General features: G+C 38.9%; 1 protein-coding gene across 5 annotated transcripts in view; it reads right to left on the bottom strand.

Annotated features, from left to right (window-relative positions):
* Nucleotides 1–20,229, bottom strand: part of pard3bb (par-3 family cell polarity regulator beta b) — a 254,794-nt gene that overhangs the window by 140,393 nt on the left and 94,172 nt on the right. For all 5 annotated transcript variants that reach the window (XM_043249476.1, XM_043249475.1, XM_043249478.1 and 2 more), the window contains exons 8-11: nucleotides 19,673–19,798; nucleotides 18,252–18,649; nucleotides 15,425–15,564; nucleotides 15,188–15,316 (exon numbers count right to left, since the gene is read on the bottom strand). In XM_043249476.1, coding sequence (XP_043105411.1) covers nucleotides 15,188–15,316; nucleotides 15,425–15,564; nucleotides 18,252–18,649; nucleotides 19,673–19,798 — 793 coding nt within the window. The remainder of the gene's footprint in view (nucleotides 1–15,187; nucleotides 15,317–15,424; nucleotides 15,565–18,251; nucleotides 18,650–19,672; nucleotides 19,799–20,229) is intronic.

Here is a 20,229-nt window from a genome sequence, read left to right as displayed (position 1 = left end):
CAGTATATATTACATCTGCATACATATGTAAAAAAATTAATAGTATGTTGCAAATCTGAAATCTTAGCTCATCTGCTAAATGTGACCATAAGGATTTAAGATAAGTTAATAAGCACAAACATGATTTTCTGCAAAGCTGCTTCAAAATAATGTGTCTTATGAAATATGTCTCACAAAAAAACTGAACTGACTTAGATACACGGTGTTAGTTTGGAAATGTAATAGGTTGCAGAGAAAAAGCTATACACCATGTTTAAACAACCCTATTTGAAACCATTTTATTTACTTTATCAATGTAACTGATTACATCTGATTACTGAACAAATGTTTTCAAATGTTAAGCATTTTCAAACATTTAAAGCAGGCATGTTTACACTAGGACTCAACACTGATTACTGTCAGACATATTTTTAAATCCTTCACTTGAATTATCATAATGAAAGAAAGATTGAAAGATTATAATCATTTAATTTTAAAGCACAATGACAACAAAATCAGACTTCAGCACCTCTTTTTAACTTGAGACTGATCTGAGGTTAAATGCTGATTTAAAACCATAAGAAATAGTTTAATAGCTGTATGATGCTTTTAGAATCAAATCTTTGCATATATATGACAGGAAACGCTTGCATCTTACAATCCTTTGGGGATAAAAACTGTTAATCTTAAGAAATAAAACCCAAAGATAGAAATAAAAAGTGGTTATCAAATAAGCATTCCGTTTCCTAAACTTCTGAAACATTGGTATCTCATATTTTAGAGCAGTAAGTGTAGTTTAGGAAAGAAATCAATCATATATGCATGTTTGTGATAATATTCTGATGTAAACCCCTTTGCATTCTTAAACATTTTCATAATTAACTATAATTTAATTACGCATTTATAAAATGCTATAAAATCAAAGGCAAGTCCCACCAGACACCACATAAGAGACATGTGATACACGACCAGTAGTGTACAGAATCCCTAAACCTGACAGGAGCCGTGAGAACTGTAAATATTACGAAATATTATTAGAGGGATGAACAGGGTTGAGAAGACCAGCTAAGACGGAGTATGTGTGGGTCAGCAAGGCCTGGTTTATCTCTGTTTACTGTGGGATTGTGGGTTTTGAAAGTATTAGTGTCACGCACTCTCAAACACAAGCTCGACTCAGCAACTCTGAGAATTTCTGTGAAGACTGCAAAATACCGCTGACCGTGTGTCATCGGCAAGAGAGGAAAAAGCGAGGGGTTTAAGGAATTTAACCCCGAGTAGATGGCCTAAACGCCCTCAAACTAACTTCCAAATGCCAGAGTGACCAACTCGTACGTGTCAGAACTGTTCAAACACGCCAAACCTATTTAATCACGCACCAAAGCCATTTCCAAATGACCTGAACACACGTGTGAGCTTTATCTTGACTAACCAACCAAATGTGTTTGAGTAACTAAACCCGAACGAACGGCCGCGAAACTGGCCGCGTGAGGTTCTGAATGAAGACAAAGCTGGTCTATCAGCTGGGGAAATCACAGGGCTAAACCCTGCTGTGTGTACAGCTAGCAGCGCTCCTGTATGCTAACAGTCGTGATATTTCACAGCCGAGCCCCCCGCCAGGACCCCGCTCTAAATCAAAATGCCACATCGCATTTCCTTCAGCCATTTTCCCCCGGCTGGAAAGGGTTTATCAGTCAGCGTGCATCCCTGCGCGAGACATATGTCTCTAGCACAAGCCTTTCTCCAATAAGCTTTATTGTTTTAATCATTATGACAAGCAAAGTCATTCAAACTGCAATTCTGACAAAGGGCATAAGTGTTTGAATAAGCACCATCTATATGTCTTAGGCTTGCGTTGTCTAATCTGCATACTCAACATCTGTTCCTCCGCCGTGGAAAGCGTCTTAATGATGAACAAGACATATGATGTCATCAGCCGAAGCAGATGGATCACCGTCATCTATAGGTACAGCAGCGAATGACATTCTGAGGGCTTAAAGATGAGCGGATCTGCAGCTGTTCGTTCGGGTTCCGTGTCAGTCACTCACACACACACATTTAGGCTTCGGTCTCTATTGTTTGAAAGTGGACAGACAGGTCTCTCAGAATTATTGCGCTCCAGGGAGACGGAGACACAGTATGCGTGTGTTTGGTTCCCCGACAGGAAGAGGAAGCAGGGAGGTTCTCCAGGGAATCGGGATGCCATCGGACCTCTGTGAGTGAGCATTTTACAATGGTTACAGTAAAACAAAGCTTTGTAAGGCCAGCCCCCCCCAAACAAACACACACCACAAAAAGGCCTTCTGTGGAAAACTGTCAATTACATGTGATGTATAACTTTCCCACCTAGGGAGGAATATTTTTCTGGTACTCATTGGGGATTTTAAAGGAAGCGTGCAAGGGTTTAAAAACAGATGCATGAAAAAGAAACTCACGCCAAACCAAAGCGGTGGTTTGGAATAGATATCCGCACCAAGGAATTACGAAGCCACCGCCAAGGAATTGGTTGTGTTTGACCACAACAGTTCTGAAAATGCAGACGAATGAGAGGATTGTGGGAAAGTGCTGCAAAATCTCAAGAAAATTCCATGCTGATCATCTGATTACTTTCATTGACAATGTAACAATGTAACAATTCCATGTGCAGGTCAATGACATGACTGTTTGCGATGTATTAGCTCTTTCCTCAACATTAACAATGCTTTCCTGCCACTGGTGTATGGTAGGAGGCACCACTACACATCTACACACCACTACACATCACTACACAAACAACCGATTATATATGTAAGCAGATGTAAAATAGTGCAATCATCAAGCATATAAATCAAAGCTGTCTAATGTTACCGAATGAAATCCAGGAAGTGGTATAGGACCGTGCAAGCTTTTGATGTGTTGATGGAAGAGATCTATTGCATCTATGTTTTGATAATTGTCCCGAATCTGATAGATTACACACAACAAAATATTCTGGCAGTGGCTGGTAGCTTAAACAAATACAACAGAAAAAAAAAGCCGGTAGGGAAAGAGAAATTTTTAAGCTTTTTTAACTTCTTTCATTTTTTGGCCGCATTTTCTCCTTAAATATTTTTCTTTTTTAAATTTCAGCTAATTGCCAAGGCAGTTTCTAACTGATATATTAAACAACTAAAACAAAGACCGAATTATTACTAATAATATTTATAATAATAGTAAAGCTAGATTACAAAAAAGACTATAAAAAGCCATGCACAAAACAAAATTACAAAAAAGCCCTAAAATTACCCTATGATTAAAATGAAAACTGAAAATAGAAACAAAAAAAAAAAATATTAATAAAAAACGTAACTCGGTATAGTAGTATGTAGTATGTAGTATATAGTAGTATCTCGGTGATACAAAAATAACACCACTTTATCACAGCACTTTCACACCCTCTCGTTTCCTCTTTCAATATTCTGAATCTCCCGGACGTTTATCACAATAAAGTAGTAAAAGTGGTCACAAACTTCCGGTTCATGAGGACTTTGAAGGAAACCCAGCACAGCTACAAACTACAATAATAACAGTTTTTTTTAATAGTTTTTTTTTACTGTATGCAAGTTCAGCACTTGCCAGATTTTGATGCTCTACCGTCAATCCCACAATCCCCTGAGCAAACCTGTCGTTCCCGTACAGAATGAATTGGAAACACTCGCTCATGCTACACCCACCTCACACCAGTGAACATGCAAGGTTAGCCAACCTCATCACTTCCTACTGAGAATGTCCATGTATCAATCCCCTTAATGGGCTACAAGACTCTGCAGTTGTCATCCTCAGCCAGCCACAGGAATGCTGGCATGCCCTTATTCATCAGTCTGAGCCGAGTGCTGCTGCTAATGACCGGGTGAGAGCAAGACACCGTCCCACCGGTTTATCTAAGCTTTGAGATCATGGAAAATAAATGTACAAACACCAGCTCGGTTCCAAAACCGTGATCTGAAGCGACCGATTTGAACACCAAAAAAAACAGTCAACATGCAAATACAGTTCCTCACTGGAGAGCCTCTGCCAAGGCATCAAGGGTCAAGCACTGGCATGTTGCTATGCTAAAGATTCTACATTTTACTAAACATTCACAGGCAAAAAGTTTCTATGGTTAATAGTGTATCAATGGATGAAGCACAACTCACACACATTCAAACAAGGTCGCTTTCTGTTGGTCAACTTGTTGCAAAATCAGTGTGGGAAAATCATTTGCGCTTTTCCAGGTGGTATGGATCTCTACTGAAATAAACTGATTTTGCATGCAAAAAATCCCAGAACAGTGACACATGTCTGAACCTTAATAGAGATTTTTCCGATTGTGTGGTACTTGGAAAGACAACAGAATACACACAGGTATGGTATTCAATCAAAATAACAATAAATATTTCTCGAATTGCATAAAAATTCTGCACTAATAAAACTCTGCAAACATTTAATCTTACAATGATGTTTTGCCATTGGCTGTTACATCAGTCTCTTTGTAGGTTTTGTACAACTGACAGCATGTTTTGCTTGTGGGTGAGTGCAAACTTGTCGAGCGCGGGTGATATTTCAATCTCACTTTTGTTAAACATCCCTTCCGGATTTTCTTTTCCAAATAAATTTCCCGTTAGGTCTTTCTTGTGGAAAGTTTCTGCATGACTGCCCCCACAACTGTCAAAACTTGTGAAAGACAAACAAGCTCAGGTGTCTCATTAAAGTCTGAGAGTCAGTTTACACCCACAGTAACAAATGAGTTTAGTTTAAAAATTAATTGCAGGAATAATGACCCCTCTAGCGATATTAATGATAATGCTAAATGCTGCCCATTATAATATGAACTACTAGAAACATTTCTTTGGTGTTAATAATACAAAACCCTTGGGAAGCGCTGCTCTAATATAAGTGTAACCCAATATGTCAGCATTTTAAACATCAGTTTGGAAAAGAATTCTCATCTGGAGTGCATCACTGATGCCTAAAATGTTGTCTAGGTAGGCAAGCTCTTTAGAGTTTGTAGCAGACTCCAACCCTTCTATGCAAAGCATAACAGTGGTAAAAATTCTAAATGGATAATTTGTACCTGAAATGAGGAAAATCTAGCGAAAGGAAGCCACAGGGTCATGGTGCTTGTTCCATCCATTTCCTCTTGATTTAACCCATGGAAAGAGAAAGGAAGAGGAAATGTAGCAAAGCCATCGTCCTTCACTGTTAGTCTATCTGTCATTGATCTGCTCAAACTCCCCCCTTTGGTTTGCCCATAGGGTCTCAGGAAATCAAGACCCAAGGCCAGAGAAAGAGTCTGTGACAGACAGTTAATGCAGCAAACACACACTGAGTTTTAATGGTCACTTTAGCTTCTTTAGTGTTGAACAGACTGAAAAGACAAAAATAGGCGTTTTATCAGACTGTGGTAACAGGAAGGAACAAAGAGAGACTGTTTAAGAGGGAGTGAGAGAGACACTCCTGGACAATCAATGATGCGATGTTAAACAAGAGTTGAATTGATTCTCTTAGTGTTCCTGCCAAAAAAAAAAAAAACAACGCTAAGTAAACATTTTGCTCAAACAGTGCTGTGGGCCTGTAGCTGTGATGCGTCATTAAAATATGATTTGAGTTGCACTTTAAGCCTCCCTAAAATCAAAATGAATGTTACTATCAATGTGTTAGTCTTAAGGTTATCTATAAGCCAATGTGCTCCAAAACAGATATAAGCGTTCAAAACTACTGTTACAGTTTTGAAAACAGTTCTGTCACTTTCGCCAAAAGCTTCTCATCAAATCTTCTGACCAATCAAATGCTCTCTAGAATCTGAAGCTGTGGCTGAGATCAGTCACTTGTTCACAGTGTTAGTATTTTCTGTACTGTGAATAGTACTACGTAGGCAAATGAGGTCTGGTTTCGTGTTGTGTCACGTGAACCGTGGCACAAAGCGTTTTTTGTTTTTTTTTCATATTGAATCTAGAGGGTAATCTATTAGACTTTAGCTGTCATATGCGACTTTACCAAGCTCAATGGCTCTGGCCAGAGCAGATGTAAACAAAGCGCTATTGGTCATTTTGTTTTTGTTGAAATTACTTCATCACATAGAATAACACTGCGTTATAGGCAATACTTTTCGCCAGCATGTTTTGAAAAAGATTTTGGTGATAACTGTCTAGGACACGTTTAAAAGTAGCTTTGTTGGATAATTCAAAATTGTGAAAAATCTTCATCCATTAAATATAGGTATGCATTTGATTCAGCATGAGCTAAGCAGCAGAAGGCAGAAAAAGGATGCAGGAGGAGGAAAATAAGACTACTAATGGCTACAAAAGGTGCCTTCACACTTTTGGTGCTTGGCCCCTAATGAACTATTAACATAAGGAATTTGAGACTTCACTTGGTCCCTGCGTCAGAGACACGTCTGGTGCCTAGACGTCTGTGTACCAAACCCCTCACAAGGGAGCTATATCAATGAACTGCATAATTCACAGACAATTTTTAACACCACAGGCACATTTACACACACACACAATGTGCGCTCACCCACAGGTAAATAATAAAAGCAATGTGGGACAACTGCATGTGGACAAAAAGCAAAGTGCACTACAGGTCATGATATTTTACTACTCAGAAATAAATCAGGATTATTCTAATGTTCCAATTCGATATGGCTAATTCAGCACATTTTCCATCTAAAAATGTTTTGGGTATATAAAAAAAAAAAAAAAAAGAAGCTATTTTTATCCAACATTCATACCGTATCTCATCTTTGTATTGCACTATGGCACCTACAGAATTAAACATTGCTTTATCACACATAAAAAAGGAGGAAATTGTGTACTTTCCCCACACAAACAACAAATTCATCTATATCACTGCGCAAGAAAATTCCAGTGGTCTTCTTTGCCTGAAGGCATTTCCGTTCCTATCTGACAAAAATGTACATTCAACTGAGACTAATTTCATTAACCACCAGCAAGAAGTATAGTGCTGTCATTCACACACAATCCAGAAAAAGGAATATTGTATTACCCTGAGTCTTATTACTGTCTCTGTATAATTGACACAGTATTAGATATTATGCAAAACACAATCCAACTACATAAGTGAGTGCAGCTGGGCTGGTATTAGCTGCAGCAGGTCTGTAAGCACTGCAAAAGCCTGGATAAACAGAGCCGAGAACCGACAGGCCGGCCGGCATGCTGGGGATCTTTAGGGAAAAAGAGGATTTCGTGCGAGGGAGTGTCGGCAAGCTGCACTGGTCAGACATGAACTCACTGAGACATACGGCCAGATGGGTATCTGCTCGTCCTGAGCCGGTGAGGTCATAGTGATGCCCAAAGCGAGCCAATGTACATTGCGAATGAAAGACTAGTAATTGACAAAATTGTGTTACAACAGTGAACTCATAAGGCTATTTCAAGAGATTAGGTACTCGGCAGGGGTAGTATTCTTATGCTTTTGTCGAATGCCGATTATAAATTACATTTAAATATATAGATATTTTGGTTTAAGTCTGCCAAACTTCAACTTTTTTTTTGACTAAAATTACAAGCTATATTAGTGTTAAGAGTAAAACTAACTAAACAAAATGAAGAAATGTGACATGACAAAAAAGTACTATATATTTAAACAGACAAGATATAAAATACTATGATAAAAAAAAAAAAGTGTAAATTGCGATGCCAGTCGCGCTGATCTATTCATGCTTTTGTCTCACTGGATTTCTCACAAGAACTTTACTCACTAAACAGTAAATGTGTTTGTGGATGTATTCGGAGAGTTGTGAAAAATGCAAGCTGCTCTGCAAAGGCAATTTATTCAGAGATAAGAAATAAGGGTGGAGCATGCAAAGATGCTAATTCTGTCATCAGATGGATTCACCTGATTTAGGATGAACTGATAATACTAACTGCAGTTCATCACACTCCAGATCGCCATTACAAGAGCACCTGAGTTTGGAAAACCTCTTTCACATCAACCAAACAAACTCACAGTGAAAGCATGGTAAAGGCATGGTTGGGCTTTTGTATAGAGCTAAGCAGATCCTCTGTAATGCCGATTCGCAGGCGCTGATAATCAAATCCTGTGAATATACTCAAAAGCACGCAACTCGGGCCCATGGATGCTTTTATTGGGTGTGGATCAAAGGCCTGGTTCTGATAGGGGGGAAAAAATCTCACAAGAGAGAGCTCATGTCATTGTGCTCTATATCTCCAGCATGTTTTTAAAATGATTCTTTCATTTGGGAAGCACTCCACCACCTTTCAGCAGTGAGCAGGTGGTGAATCGAACAGTAAAGTGTGTGTGTGTGTGTGTGTGTGTGTGAGTGAGAGAGAGATGGTGAGATGTCTTTGTAGTACATCCTGTACATGCATTAAGAGAGAGCAGCAGATGGTAGGGGAAGCTGTGGGATAGAGTCATACCACCATTACACTCATACCCACCATCACCCACAACACATCCCAAACTCGCTCACACTCACAGCCTTCTCTCTCGTTTATCCCTAATGCTGCTCCACTGTCAACATCCCTCTGACTGCCAGATTTGCCAGTAGTGGACAGGGCTGGGTAATACGGCTTTCTTGACATTTTTGATAGATAGACAGACAGACAATTTTTTTACATTCATTAAATAAAAAAGAGAACTGATTTTGAGTAAGACAGACAAGACAGAGTAAGAGACAGTGGGACAGAGAGGGACAGACAGGCAGACAAAGACAAAGACACAGAAACAGACAGACAGTCAAAGAGACAGACAGGCAGAGAGAGAAAAAGACAAAGAGAAAGACACAGTCAGAGAGAGAGACAGACAGACAGACAGACACAGAGACACAGAGACGGACAGATGGATAAAAATATAACATTAATTGAATAAACAAGGAAACTGATTTTGATTTCCCACAAAAATCTTTGATTATATGCTAAACATTCAACATAGTAGTAGTGGTGGTGGTGCATATGCACCATTTGGCAATCACTCTCCGGCTTTTACTAGACAAAGCCATCAGTATGGACTTCATTTCACCAAATGGAGCACATACCCTGATCATAATCAGGTTTGTGCATCAACAAATACCCAGTGCCTTTCATCAGGCCCAATTACCTCTTCACTAGGAGCCGAATACATTTCCCCTTTTAATATGATGTCTCCAAAAGCCACGCGTACGGTTACGAGAGACTCATGCGGCGTACGATAAACCTCTCGGCTTACGGCACACGCTAAAGTGCACTTTTTACCCCACGCATGCATATGGAAAGGACCATTCACCTTGCAGACCGCAGCATCATTAAAGTCAACACAGGGGTAAAAGCACAGACACTCACCTAACCTCTTAAACAAAGAGACGTCTCTACGATCGCTACGATGCAAGGCAGAAAGGCTAAGAGTAAAGTTTGTCCATGAGTAAATGGATTCTGTTTAAGTGAAGATGAAAGCAAAGCATCGAGACGAGGACGCTGTAAAAGACTAAGGGGTCTGGATTGACGTTCGTAACCTTGTCGCTCAGGAAGCGGCTTTATTTACTCGTAAAGAGGCCGGGACTAGAAACCAGGCCTTGTGGGCCGAGACACTTCAGAGGGCTGGTGATACCGACATCAAAGGTTTATTGAGGAAGTAATGCAGGTAGTAACAAGGAGGTCTGGATATGAGATTAAGTAGCGCAGAGGCCAGCGTCCCGGCTGGGTTTGACTTCCTCGGTTTGTGGAGGACGAGCCCAAGAGGGAACGCTGTCACAACAGCATTATCGCACGCGGTAACCGCTCGTCTTCACAGCTGGAGTTCTGGGCGAGATAAGGCTTTGTCAGGGCCCTTATTACCCAGCCTGGTGCCATTGTTAGTGGGCTGTTTTGAAGTACACAAAGCCGCCTGCTTGAAGGGGCGCGAGGGGCTTTTGTTACAAGCTCCGCACTCCATTTTTAATCTGCTGCTGTCGTGCAAAAACACTACAAACTGAACAGGAAATGAGTCCTCATTCTTTCTCCTTTGTTCATGGAGTCATATCTAATATCACTATTACTATTTCATCCTGCTGGAGCAGCAGACAGAGCTCTATATCCCCCACTGGGCGGCCGTGCTATTGGAGAGAGATTAGGGCTGACTGTGTAAGGGGTGCGTGAGGTCCTCCGTGTGCGGCTTTTGAAGAGCGACAAAAGGTTGTAGGAGTCTTTGAGCAACGGCTCACCTGGCAGGTAGAAATACGTCAGGTACTAGAGCGTCAAACCCACCTGCCGATTCTCCTTTCCCCTCTTCACATGGGCCAAACTACCACTGCATGTGTCTTCAGTGAGACATCACTGCACGGAAAGTCTTCATCTCTATCAGACGACCTCCTTCTGTCCATCCATTCACATAGCATCATCTCTATCAAACTCTGACTGTCTGAAGCCTGTCTGAGTGATATGACTTGTGCTTGGCTGATTTGTCATTGGTCGATGTGGATATCTAGAGAGCAGGGTAGCCAATAAAATGGAAATAGACACTACTGTTTGACAGCTTTGAAAGAAATATGTAATTTTATTCAGCAAGGATGCATTAAATCGATCAAAATAGACAGTGAAGACATTTAGAATGTTACAAAATATTTGGACTTTTAAATAGAAATGAATTTCTATTGACCAAACATTAAGTAGCACAATGGTTTTCAAGGTTGGTAATAAGAAAAGTTTATTGAGCCGCAAATTGATTTCCAAAGGATTATGACACTAAATAGTAAAGTAAAGATGCTGAAAATTTAATTTTGCTAAATAAAGAAATTAATTAATTGTAATAATGTTTCCCCCTAAAAGCTTTGTCATTACAGGAATAAAGTACATTTTAAAACTGATATAAATAGAAAAACATGTTTCTTTTAATTGTAGTATTATTTAGTAGATTTAACTATATTTTAGATTAATATACCTTTGATGACACTAGGAATCTTTACTACCAACCCATTAAATAATGCTTACTAATTCAAGCTTTAAATGGTAATAAATATATCAATTTTAATGATTAAATAATTTAATGAAAAGCTCAAAGATTCAGCTTCCATCAGTAACCACCAGGAATTGCTAATAAACACATAACTGTCTGCTAAGCTCAACAATTTCTTCGTACAATCTTACATTATTTGGGTTTTTCCTTGCGTTTCACATTGTTTCTGCACATATTGGTCTCGTTCCTCTCTTTGCAGCTTTGTTTCGAAGATTGACAATGACAGCTTTCTCTACCTTCTGTCACCATCTTTTTCTACTCTCAGCCTTTCCTTCCCTCCATCTACCTTTTTTCCCCCTCTTTGTCTCATCATCCGTCACTCTTCTATCAGCATTTCTATCTCCTTGGCCCGTTTTTTTACATTTCAATCACTCGCTCTTTCAGCTTTTGCTCTTAAAATGTATCTACAGTCATCTTTCAATGTCTGCGAGCTATTCTTCCCATACATTAATCTCCCTGACTACCGTATCTCAGTCCAGACGGTCCAGTCACACACACACACACGTCAATCCATCAGTCACTGAGTCAAGCAAACACTTCGGAAATTCAAAGCCCAGTGTGTGTCGTCTGCTAAATCCAGCTATTGCTCACTAACCAAATAAAATCATCACCGTCACCGCACATAATGTGTGCAATTTTGTGCGTTTGTAGATTTTACATGTTTATTTCAATCCACTGAAGGGTTTTAATCTCCTGCGCACAAGCAGAACTAGTGGTTTGTGGGTAATGAGTCGCAGTCATGCTTCAGACCACTGCGTACTAACTAATCAGTGGCAACGATGCAGCGCAGGGCGCGTTCAACACGGCATGCATGAGAGCCGTAATTGAACAGTGAGAGGCCTAATTCGCCAGAGAATTTACTAGAACAATGTGTGAACAAGTGTGAATTGGCCTTAATGTGGTGAAAATAGACATTTATTCTCATCATTTACCGCAACACAAAGCGAAATGTGGAAATTTCTTTTGGGAAATGTGGGCGATATCCCACTTATTAGCAAGCACGAATAGGGAAGTGCTCAAACTGAGTGAGACATGCCAATAATAATAAATAACATTTGGACTGATAGTGCAATTACACCGAGAAATTTTAATTGCTAAAAAGCTGTGCTGGTGATTTTTCAGATTGTATTGATTATCACTGAATTGGACACTTTGATGATATGCAAGTGATAACGGTAAAGAATGATCCAGCCAAATGTGATTAACCGCACACGTGTAACACGCTCTGTGAATGAGAGTAAGTGCGATATATATTGCTAGGTGGCAATCAGATAGAATGCACTTTAGTATTGACAAAGATGCGACACAGGCAGTAGAGCAGGAAAAAAAATGGGAGAAGATGGGAGTTGAGCTTCTTTTAACTTGATCTGCTCCATGTCAGCCAAGTAATGTTTCAACAGAAAAAAAAACATACTGAAAAGCAGCACAATCTAATAATAATTAAAAAAAAAGTTGTAAAGAACTACTACAGCTGTTCATTGATTTCACAGATTATCTATAGTTAATAATAGTCTGCTGGAGTCATGCCTTCAGTTGTTTTGAATTTGAATTACCTTGACTCTTGAGAAATGTTTTGATGTATTAATTCTGAACATATTATATATGTATAAGACAAGTTCGTACAAGATGCAGTTGTAATTCATGCATCTTTTCTGCAAAAATATTTGCAAGTGATTAGTTTAACATTCGCATCATGTTGACAGCTGTACGCGTGGTGCACTTGGAATAGAGATTCATTAAATTGATAGAAAGTGAAATGTCCAATAAACAAAATCACAGTTCACATATAAATAGTAAGCGTCACAATTGTTTCCAACATTAATAATAAGAAGTAAATGTTTCTTGAGCAGCAAATCAGTATATTAGAATGCTTTCTGAAGGATCATTCGACGCTGTATCAGTAATGATGAAAATTCAGCATCACAGAAATAAATTACATTTAAAAAAATCTAATAGAAAACAGGTACTTCAAATTAATAATATTTTACAATTTGTGTTTTCACTGTAGTTTAATATCAAATAAATGCAGCCTTGCTGAAAATGAAACGCTTCTTTAAAATCCCAAACTTTTATATTAAATAAATTTGCATGTAATCTATAATGCATTAATTTTGCTATATATGGCATGCAAATGCAATGGTAAAAAAGGTAATAGCAACTATTGTGTCCTAAATTCCTCTCATGCTGTTGTGAATTTATCCAAATAAATACATGAAAGATGTTGACAATGGAGCCTGTAGCTCATTTCCTGCTAGGGGCCAAAGTTTGAGTGGCATTGCTATAGTAATATTCAAGTGAGCGCGGTTCTCAGCGTTTGGTTATTTACAGAAAGCGCTGATTGGGGCAGATTCTGGATGACTGCAGAGCAACGGGCACTACGATGAGGGAGATACAGGAAGAGCCAACATGCAGCTGCACAGTCGTATTCCCTGACTTCACACAGCCCAGCGTGCTCCAGCACTTCCTGTAGGAGCGCCCCGACCTCCTGCGCTACTTCCTGCCCAGCGCTGAATCAACACGCAGGGATAAGAGCAGGAAGTCAGACTACAAGGTGGGCAGAAGGGTGTGAGCAGAGAGGCCAGGGCTCCGGCGGCTGGGTGTGTGGGTCGCCAGGTTCATCAGGAAAGATATCAAACAGACAAAAACAAAGGGAGGGAAAGTTGAGGGGAGAAAAAGTGACAGGTGAAGACGTCCGAACATCCTAACAGACAAAAGCTAGCGTACTTACATGTCCCACTGGGGTTGAGACAAAGGCAGGAAGCTCAGGACTTCCCGTCCTCAAGGCTTGAGGAACTACAGCGTGACTATGACCTTCCACGGCTAAGACAGCAAACAGAGGCCCGTTGGGCATTGGAGAGAGACATGACAGTGCAGAGGCATTCCACTGAGACACATGATATCACTCCAGATGACCTAAATAACATGCCATTACATTTCCTGTTGGTTTGAAGCACAGGAAGTGCCCTGCTGAAGTAACCCTGACAGTCTTCTGTGCAATCTGCTTATTGTTTTAAAGCTATGTGGGGTGGCTAATTAAGCACATATTAATGACATTATGTCTAATCCTACCCAATCCCAGAACTTAATAACTACTTTACTAACTATTAATATACAGCAAATTAAGAGCTTATTAAGGGAAAAGTCATAGTTCATAGTTAACGAGTGTTACCTATTTTAAAGTGTTACTGATATAGGAGAGGTTCACCGAAGGACAATATAGGCAAGACCCTGCAAAGATGACGCATTGTGCTCTTGAATGAGACAGTTAAAGGGACAGTACACCCAAAAAACTAAATTCTGTCATCGTTTACTCGCAGTCATGTTGCTCCAAAAGGCATTTGTTCGTGTTTGGAAGCCAATTAAAGAATTTTCATTCATCATTTTTGATGATTTTCAGATAAATGTAAACACATCCAAACTGTAAACCATATGAAACTATTTAACCTTAAAGTCTTGAGACATGACACTGATCAACACATATATATATACATCAAATATGGTAAACACCGAAGCGCAACTAAACTTGCCCTACACATTAAGGTCTGTTAAAAATGTGTTTGGAATGAAATGAGGAAGATGACAGAATTTGACTTTTTTATTTTTATTTTTAATTTCATATTTTTCCAGCAGGACGGACCTAAAGCGTTTGCAAATTACTAATAATATTTGGAAAGTTTGAGAAGAACACAAGCCATTAAAATGATCCTAAACAAAATTATGTGAAAAACAATAATTTAAACCACAGCCTCATATGAGATTGAAGTCTAAATTAAACCTATAAGGCTCATTGTAAAATAGCAAAATAATATTATTATATTTTAAAATAACTGTAAAATACTTGAGTTTTCAGTTGATGTTTGCTGGATCCATTACTTATTAACAATGGTAAAAAAAACATTTCAGGATTCGTGATCTGTAGAACAGTTTTTCTTTTATGGAATCATTTTATATATTAAAAATATATATTACTTATCCCAGACTGAAAAATAGTTTGTTCACCCCCTACAAAATCAGAATCAGCAGGAAACCCTGCGTGTTCTTTCACAAACAACCCAATCCAAATAAGGAGTATGTTTTGTGTTTATTCATGTAATCATGCAGACAATTCATGCACTGCGAAGGAAGAAAAGACCAAGAGAGGAAGAGACTTTAAGTAAGGTTTATTTGCAGCAGATAGAAGGAGGTGAATGCATAAGACATGTTGTCTGCCATGGGACTGATGACTGAATTAGATGCATTGTAGTTAGACAGAGAAGACTCTTACCAGCTCACGCGGAAGGAACATGTCTTCCTGTCTGGCCACAACCAGACACACACCGTCTCCCTGCTTAGTGCTGCGCAACATGGCCACAAGTTCCTCCTGAGAGTGGCCGGTGATGTCCACACCATTCACCTGAACACACACATGCACTCGGTTCCAGTGGATTTCATAAAAACCTTCACACTAATGTGAAATGAAAATGATTTGCCTATTCTAGAAATGCTCCAGAAAGAGACTCACTTCTAGGATCCTGTCACCTGACTGCAGACGGCCATCTTTGACAGCAGCTCCTCTGGGTAGGATGTTTTTGACGAGGATAGGACCAGGCCCGTGCACAGAAGAATCTCTTGTCACTACAGTGAAGCCAAGACCTTCGGGACCTATGTGGAGATTTGAGAAAGATCAGGATTAAAGTGACTGATGGACAATCTAAAGCTAATTTGTCAGCAGTAATGTGCGGAGTCTATTCTCTTCCCAGTCAACACGCTGTAAAAATATAATTTAGAAAGTATTTAACTTGTCATATGGGTGCATAATTAGTCTATCTTTAAAATCCAGTTCAATAAATAAATATTAGATGTCAGATGTTTGAGTTCAGAATGATTGGGGTTTTTTTCAGCAAGGATTGATTGAAAGGGGCAGTAAAACAACTGCACCATTATAAATACATTGTTAAAAAAAAGCTCTATATAGGTTTCCGCAAAAATGTTAAACATCAAAAAGACTAAGAAATGTTTCTTAAGCAGAAAATCAGTATATTAGAATGATTACTGAAGGATCATGTGACTCTAAAGGCTGGTGTCTACAAGATGCATTACAGTTGTTGAATTAAATGAACATTATTTGACAGCATCTGCTTAAAAGTTGTAAAATTTGTAATGCCTCGAGCTTCAGAGAATTATGTTAAACAACAGATGTGAGACATTAGTGTCTCTATAAAGCTGCTCATATGCTCCATACTGTACATAGGGGTGGGCCTGTCTGAGGCCTGTCAGGAACAGTCGGGCTGATAAAGGCCATCCTTGTGCAAGACTGAGATTAGAGCCGCATGGCTTCAGAAACTGAAGTTTAATTTCACATATGAGCACATTTCAAAGAGTCGGAGCGAAAGAGACGGACAAAAAGAGATACAGAGTGCATGAATATGAAAGACAGAATCAGAGACAGTTTGTTAAAGTAAACAGAGAAAGCAATAGGGAGAGATAACGCTAAAAATCAAAATGCTCTTTCTTTCTTAATTTAAAGCCAACACAAGCCTGACCCAAAACAGAAATATCATTAGCCGTATCAGGACGACCTCCGGAAGCTGACATTTACACTTTTCAGATGAAATCCAAGTGTTCCAAAAAATAATACAAAAAAAGAGATAATAAAAATACGCATTTGACTAGAAATCATTCTCGTTTTTTCTTTCAGCCCAGATAAAAAGGAGGATATTAAAGGAGAAGACTGCTGTCTAGCACAGGTGGTGGTCCATTTAAACCACTCTGCCGCCTTGACCTGTGCATATATTGCTTCTCACGGCAGTCTTGATGCTGTCACGGTGACTGATAGGTAGATTAGAGAACAGGCTATAGCCCTCTGTGTGACACGAGGCACGTCTTTAGGGTGGATATTTCCAGTCCTGTCCCTGAGCTCATGGATAAAATGATGGACAGAGCGTGGGGGGAGAAGAAACTAAAGACTAGAGCGCCTGAGGGCCAGTGGTTGTTCTTTAACACGCCCTGAATCAGACTACATGGGACAATACAAATTGAAGCCAGACTGTGGAAAAAATGAGCACAGCTGGAGCGTTCAGACGGCGTTTTATGCTCGTCATTTAGCACAATCGTTTTACGGTCAGCACTTTTTTGTTCCAGCTATGAATTTATATCATCATTAATGGCAGAATCAATAAGAACTTAATAGACTTTGCAGCCTGAAATTATAGCTTCATTCATTCAGTAAGACTGCCAAAACCACCGACTACAAAGTTGACCAATGTTAGAGTGAGGGAGAGAATCATTTTAAAAAGAGGTACATTCATTTAAAAGATCTTGAAAGAATTTATTTGCTCTTTTAAAAATGAGAGTTTTAATGCACTATGCAACAAGGCCCGACCGATTGATCATTTTGCCTGTTTTATCGGCCAATATAAGCCTAAGGCAGATATATCTGCATTGTTGTATATGCTGCAGATATGGTGAGACTCATTGGTACAAACAACATCCCCATCTTATTACTCTCACAATGAGCTTATTATACTTGTTTGCTACATTAAGAAGGGCCCTATAATTTCCACAATGCAGAAAACAAAATCACAGAATTCAGTCATAAAAATGGAACATACTATAAAACACGAAATTTGGTATAATTTGTCTTGTATTTATATATTTACGTGTTAATGTGTTCATGTATCATTCTAATGTATATACTGCATTTTATACGCAGTAAACTTTTGACTATTACTGTATCACAAAAAGAATATTGGCTATGTTGAAACAATTTTTTTTTACTCCCTAATATGTCAGCCCCCTTAAAAACGATTTGCCTCATGTTGGGGTCTACTATGCAAGCATAAATGTCTTGGGTTCCAAGGACACCCAAGAGGTTAAAAATCCAAATATGATTTTAAATAAAATAGGATAACATTTTGTCCATTCTACATGCAATATTAAAATACAATGCTACGAACAAAATAAATAGTGCCCTTTAATATCTTACAAGAGTAAACTCGGGTATTAGTTCATGGTTTAAAAAAAAAATAATAAAACTACATAAAACTACATTTTTTTTTTTACGTTTGTTGATTATCTTCATTAATGAAGTTTGTGTCAAGTTTTGAAGTTTATGTACAACCATCAACAACTATATTCCAGAAATCATAGCTTTGTAAGGGGACTGTGCCTAAAGAAACACAGGACAGAGTATTATTTGTCTTACAAAATTCTACCAAATTGATAGACCAACTTATTGTATTATTTTGCATTTAGTAAACATACTAAGGTAACCTGACAAATCAAAATATTATTACTTGGGACAATTAAGACAATACTTTTTTTTTTTTACAGTGTATCTATGCTAGTACCTTTCTTAAGGTCGATTCTGAGCTTCTTTCCACCCTTTTTGTTGTTGTTTTGTAGAGGTGATGGTCCCAAGCTGTTTTTCAGGAGGGGACTGTCAGCGCTTCTGCTTCTGGGGGTAGGTGAGAGACTGAGGGGTAATGGGGATCCCAGAGAGCGACCCTCTAGACTGCTGTTGGACTCCTGGAACTCAGTTTGCCAGCCTGAGGAGGACTCCGCTGGCCTCACGATGGGCTTCACCTTCAGCGGTGGAGGGTCTCTGGTTCGTGTGGATGGGTCAGGGTTTTCTGAGTTGAAAAGGTGGCCGATTACACTCTTCTCAAAGTGTTCTTTATTAAAAACTGGAACAACTTCTAAACGAACGACAGATGAACGCATGGCTTGTCGGAATATTTCCTGTGCTCTGGTAAAAGACAGAGGGAGGAAGAGATAAGGAACGCAGGAAATAAAAAAGCAATTAAGAGGCAATCAATTTTTTTATAATTATTTGCAAGTTGTTTGATGAAACAAATGAACCTGGAATCTAAAAAAGGTGGAAATTGTAATATATTGAATAGTCCTAGTTTAGATAAAACTCACTCTGACATTTATTCTGACAGCATAATTGGGGTTATGACTAATGAGTCCTACGCATTACAAATGACAAAGCAATCCACCTCCTTCATTTTTGCTTGACTGATTTAATTTAAAAACCGTCCATCCATTCTGAGCATAATAAGATTAATGTGACCTTCTACTGGAAAGAAGTAATTCTCCTTAGAGGAGATATGTATATATAATATGTGCATAATGTGCATGATGACCATGGAATAATTGGGTGATGTTTCAACAGGTATGGCAAGGTCTTCCGACCAAACTTGCATTAACCACAATCTAAAGTAAGCCTATGAGAAGCAATTGAACTTTTCTATGTCCTAATTACAATTTTCAGTGAACTTTAGTGTCCAACAACTTTAGTGTCCAACAGCAGCCATGTATAATGTATAAATCTTGTTCATTTGGTTTCTCTTCATACCATGACTTTTATCTAAAGCAAATCTAATATAATATGTTAAAAGCTGTCCCAAACCCTGATGGTCGGTCAGATTCTGACAGCTTTGGGTCAGGTAGCTGATCTCTAATCAGCATGACAGTGCGCACTAATGCGGTGTAAGAGATGAAGATATGCTACACACACCAAACACAGCCCAGTAAATGACCATGACTGCTGGATGGGCTCTGTCGCTGTGGGTTGAGTATTTTTCTGCTTTTGAGACCAGTCCAGAGTTGATAGCCATAAATAGAGTGCAACAATGGACACCATGCTTGTTTTTACAAGCATGACATGAAAAGATAGGGCTGAAACTAAATATCGCGACAGGAAGGAAAGGCTCTCAGGAGGTGGAGACACAGAGAGCAGACCAGAAGGTGAAAAAGAAAGACTTACTGTGAAAAGGATTTGTCCATTAATTCAGTATCATTAATTTTAACGATACACTCGTCGTCTTGAAAGATTCCTTCCCTTTTGGAGCGACTGTTCTCTTCCACGCCTCGAATGTGCAGACCCAGAGCCCTGAGAGAGAGCAAACCATAAATTACCAACAAAATAGAGCACAGAATGAGCTAGCAACTGGCCATGACAGGCTGCGCTATTGTATTATAAAAGAACAACAGCATATGAAAGAACACAGTAATTACACAATAATTACACAGTAATTACATAATAATTACAAAAAGCTGCTTATTCAAGTAATAACATCAACACTGTTCACACCAATGTAATTTAGAGAACTTGTGAAATGAGGAAAAGGTCTCCTGTATGCATTTGGCTTTGCTTTAGTCCCCTCTAAAGCTTTATTAAGTGCTTCACACACTTTTTATATAATGCAAGATTTATTTAATTTTTTCCCACAAATTTTATAAATTAATTACATCTGTAAAACATTTATGAAATCTCATCACTAATATACAGACGCTTTATGCTTGTTTGTTGATGCTTTTTGC

The sequence above is a fragment of the Puntigrus tetrazona genome, chromosome 9 (genome assembly GCF_018831695.1).
Source record: "Puntigrus tetrazona isolate hp1 chromosome 9, ASM1883169v1, whole genome shotgun sequence".
Taxonomy (NCBI): Eukaryota; Metazoa; Chordata; class Actinopteri; order Cypriniformes; family Cyprinidae; genus Puntigrus; species Puntigrus tetrazona.
Note: the sequence above shows the minus strand (reverse complement) of the source record. Positions and strands in the feature narration are given on the sequence as shown.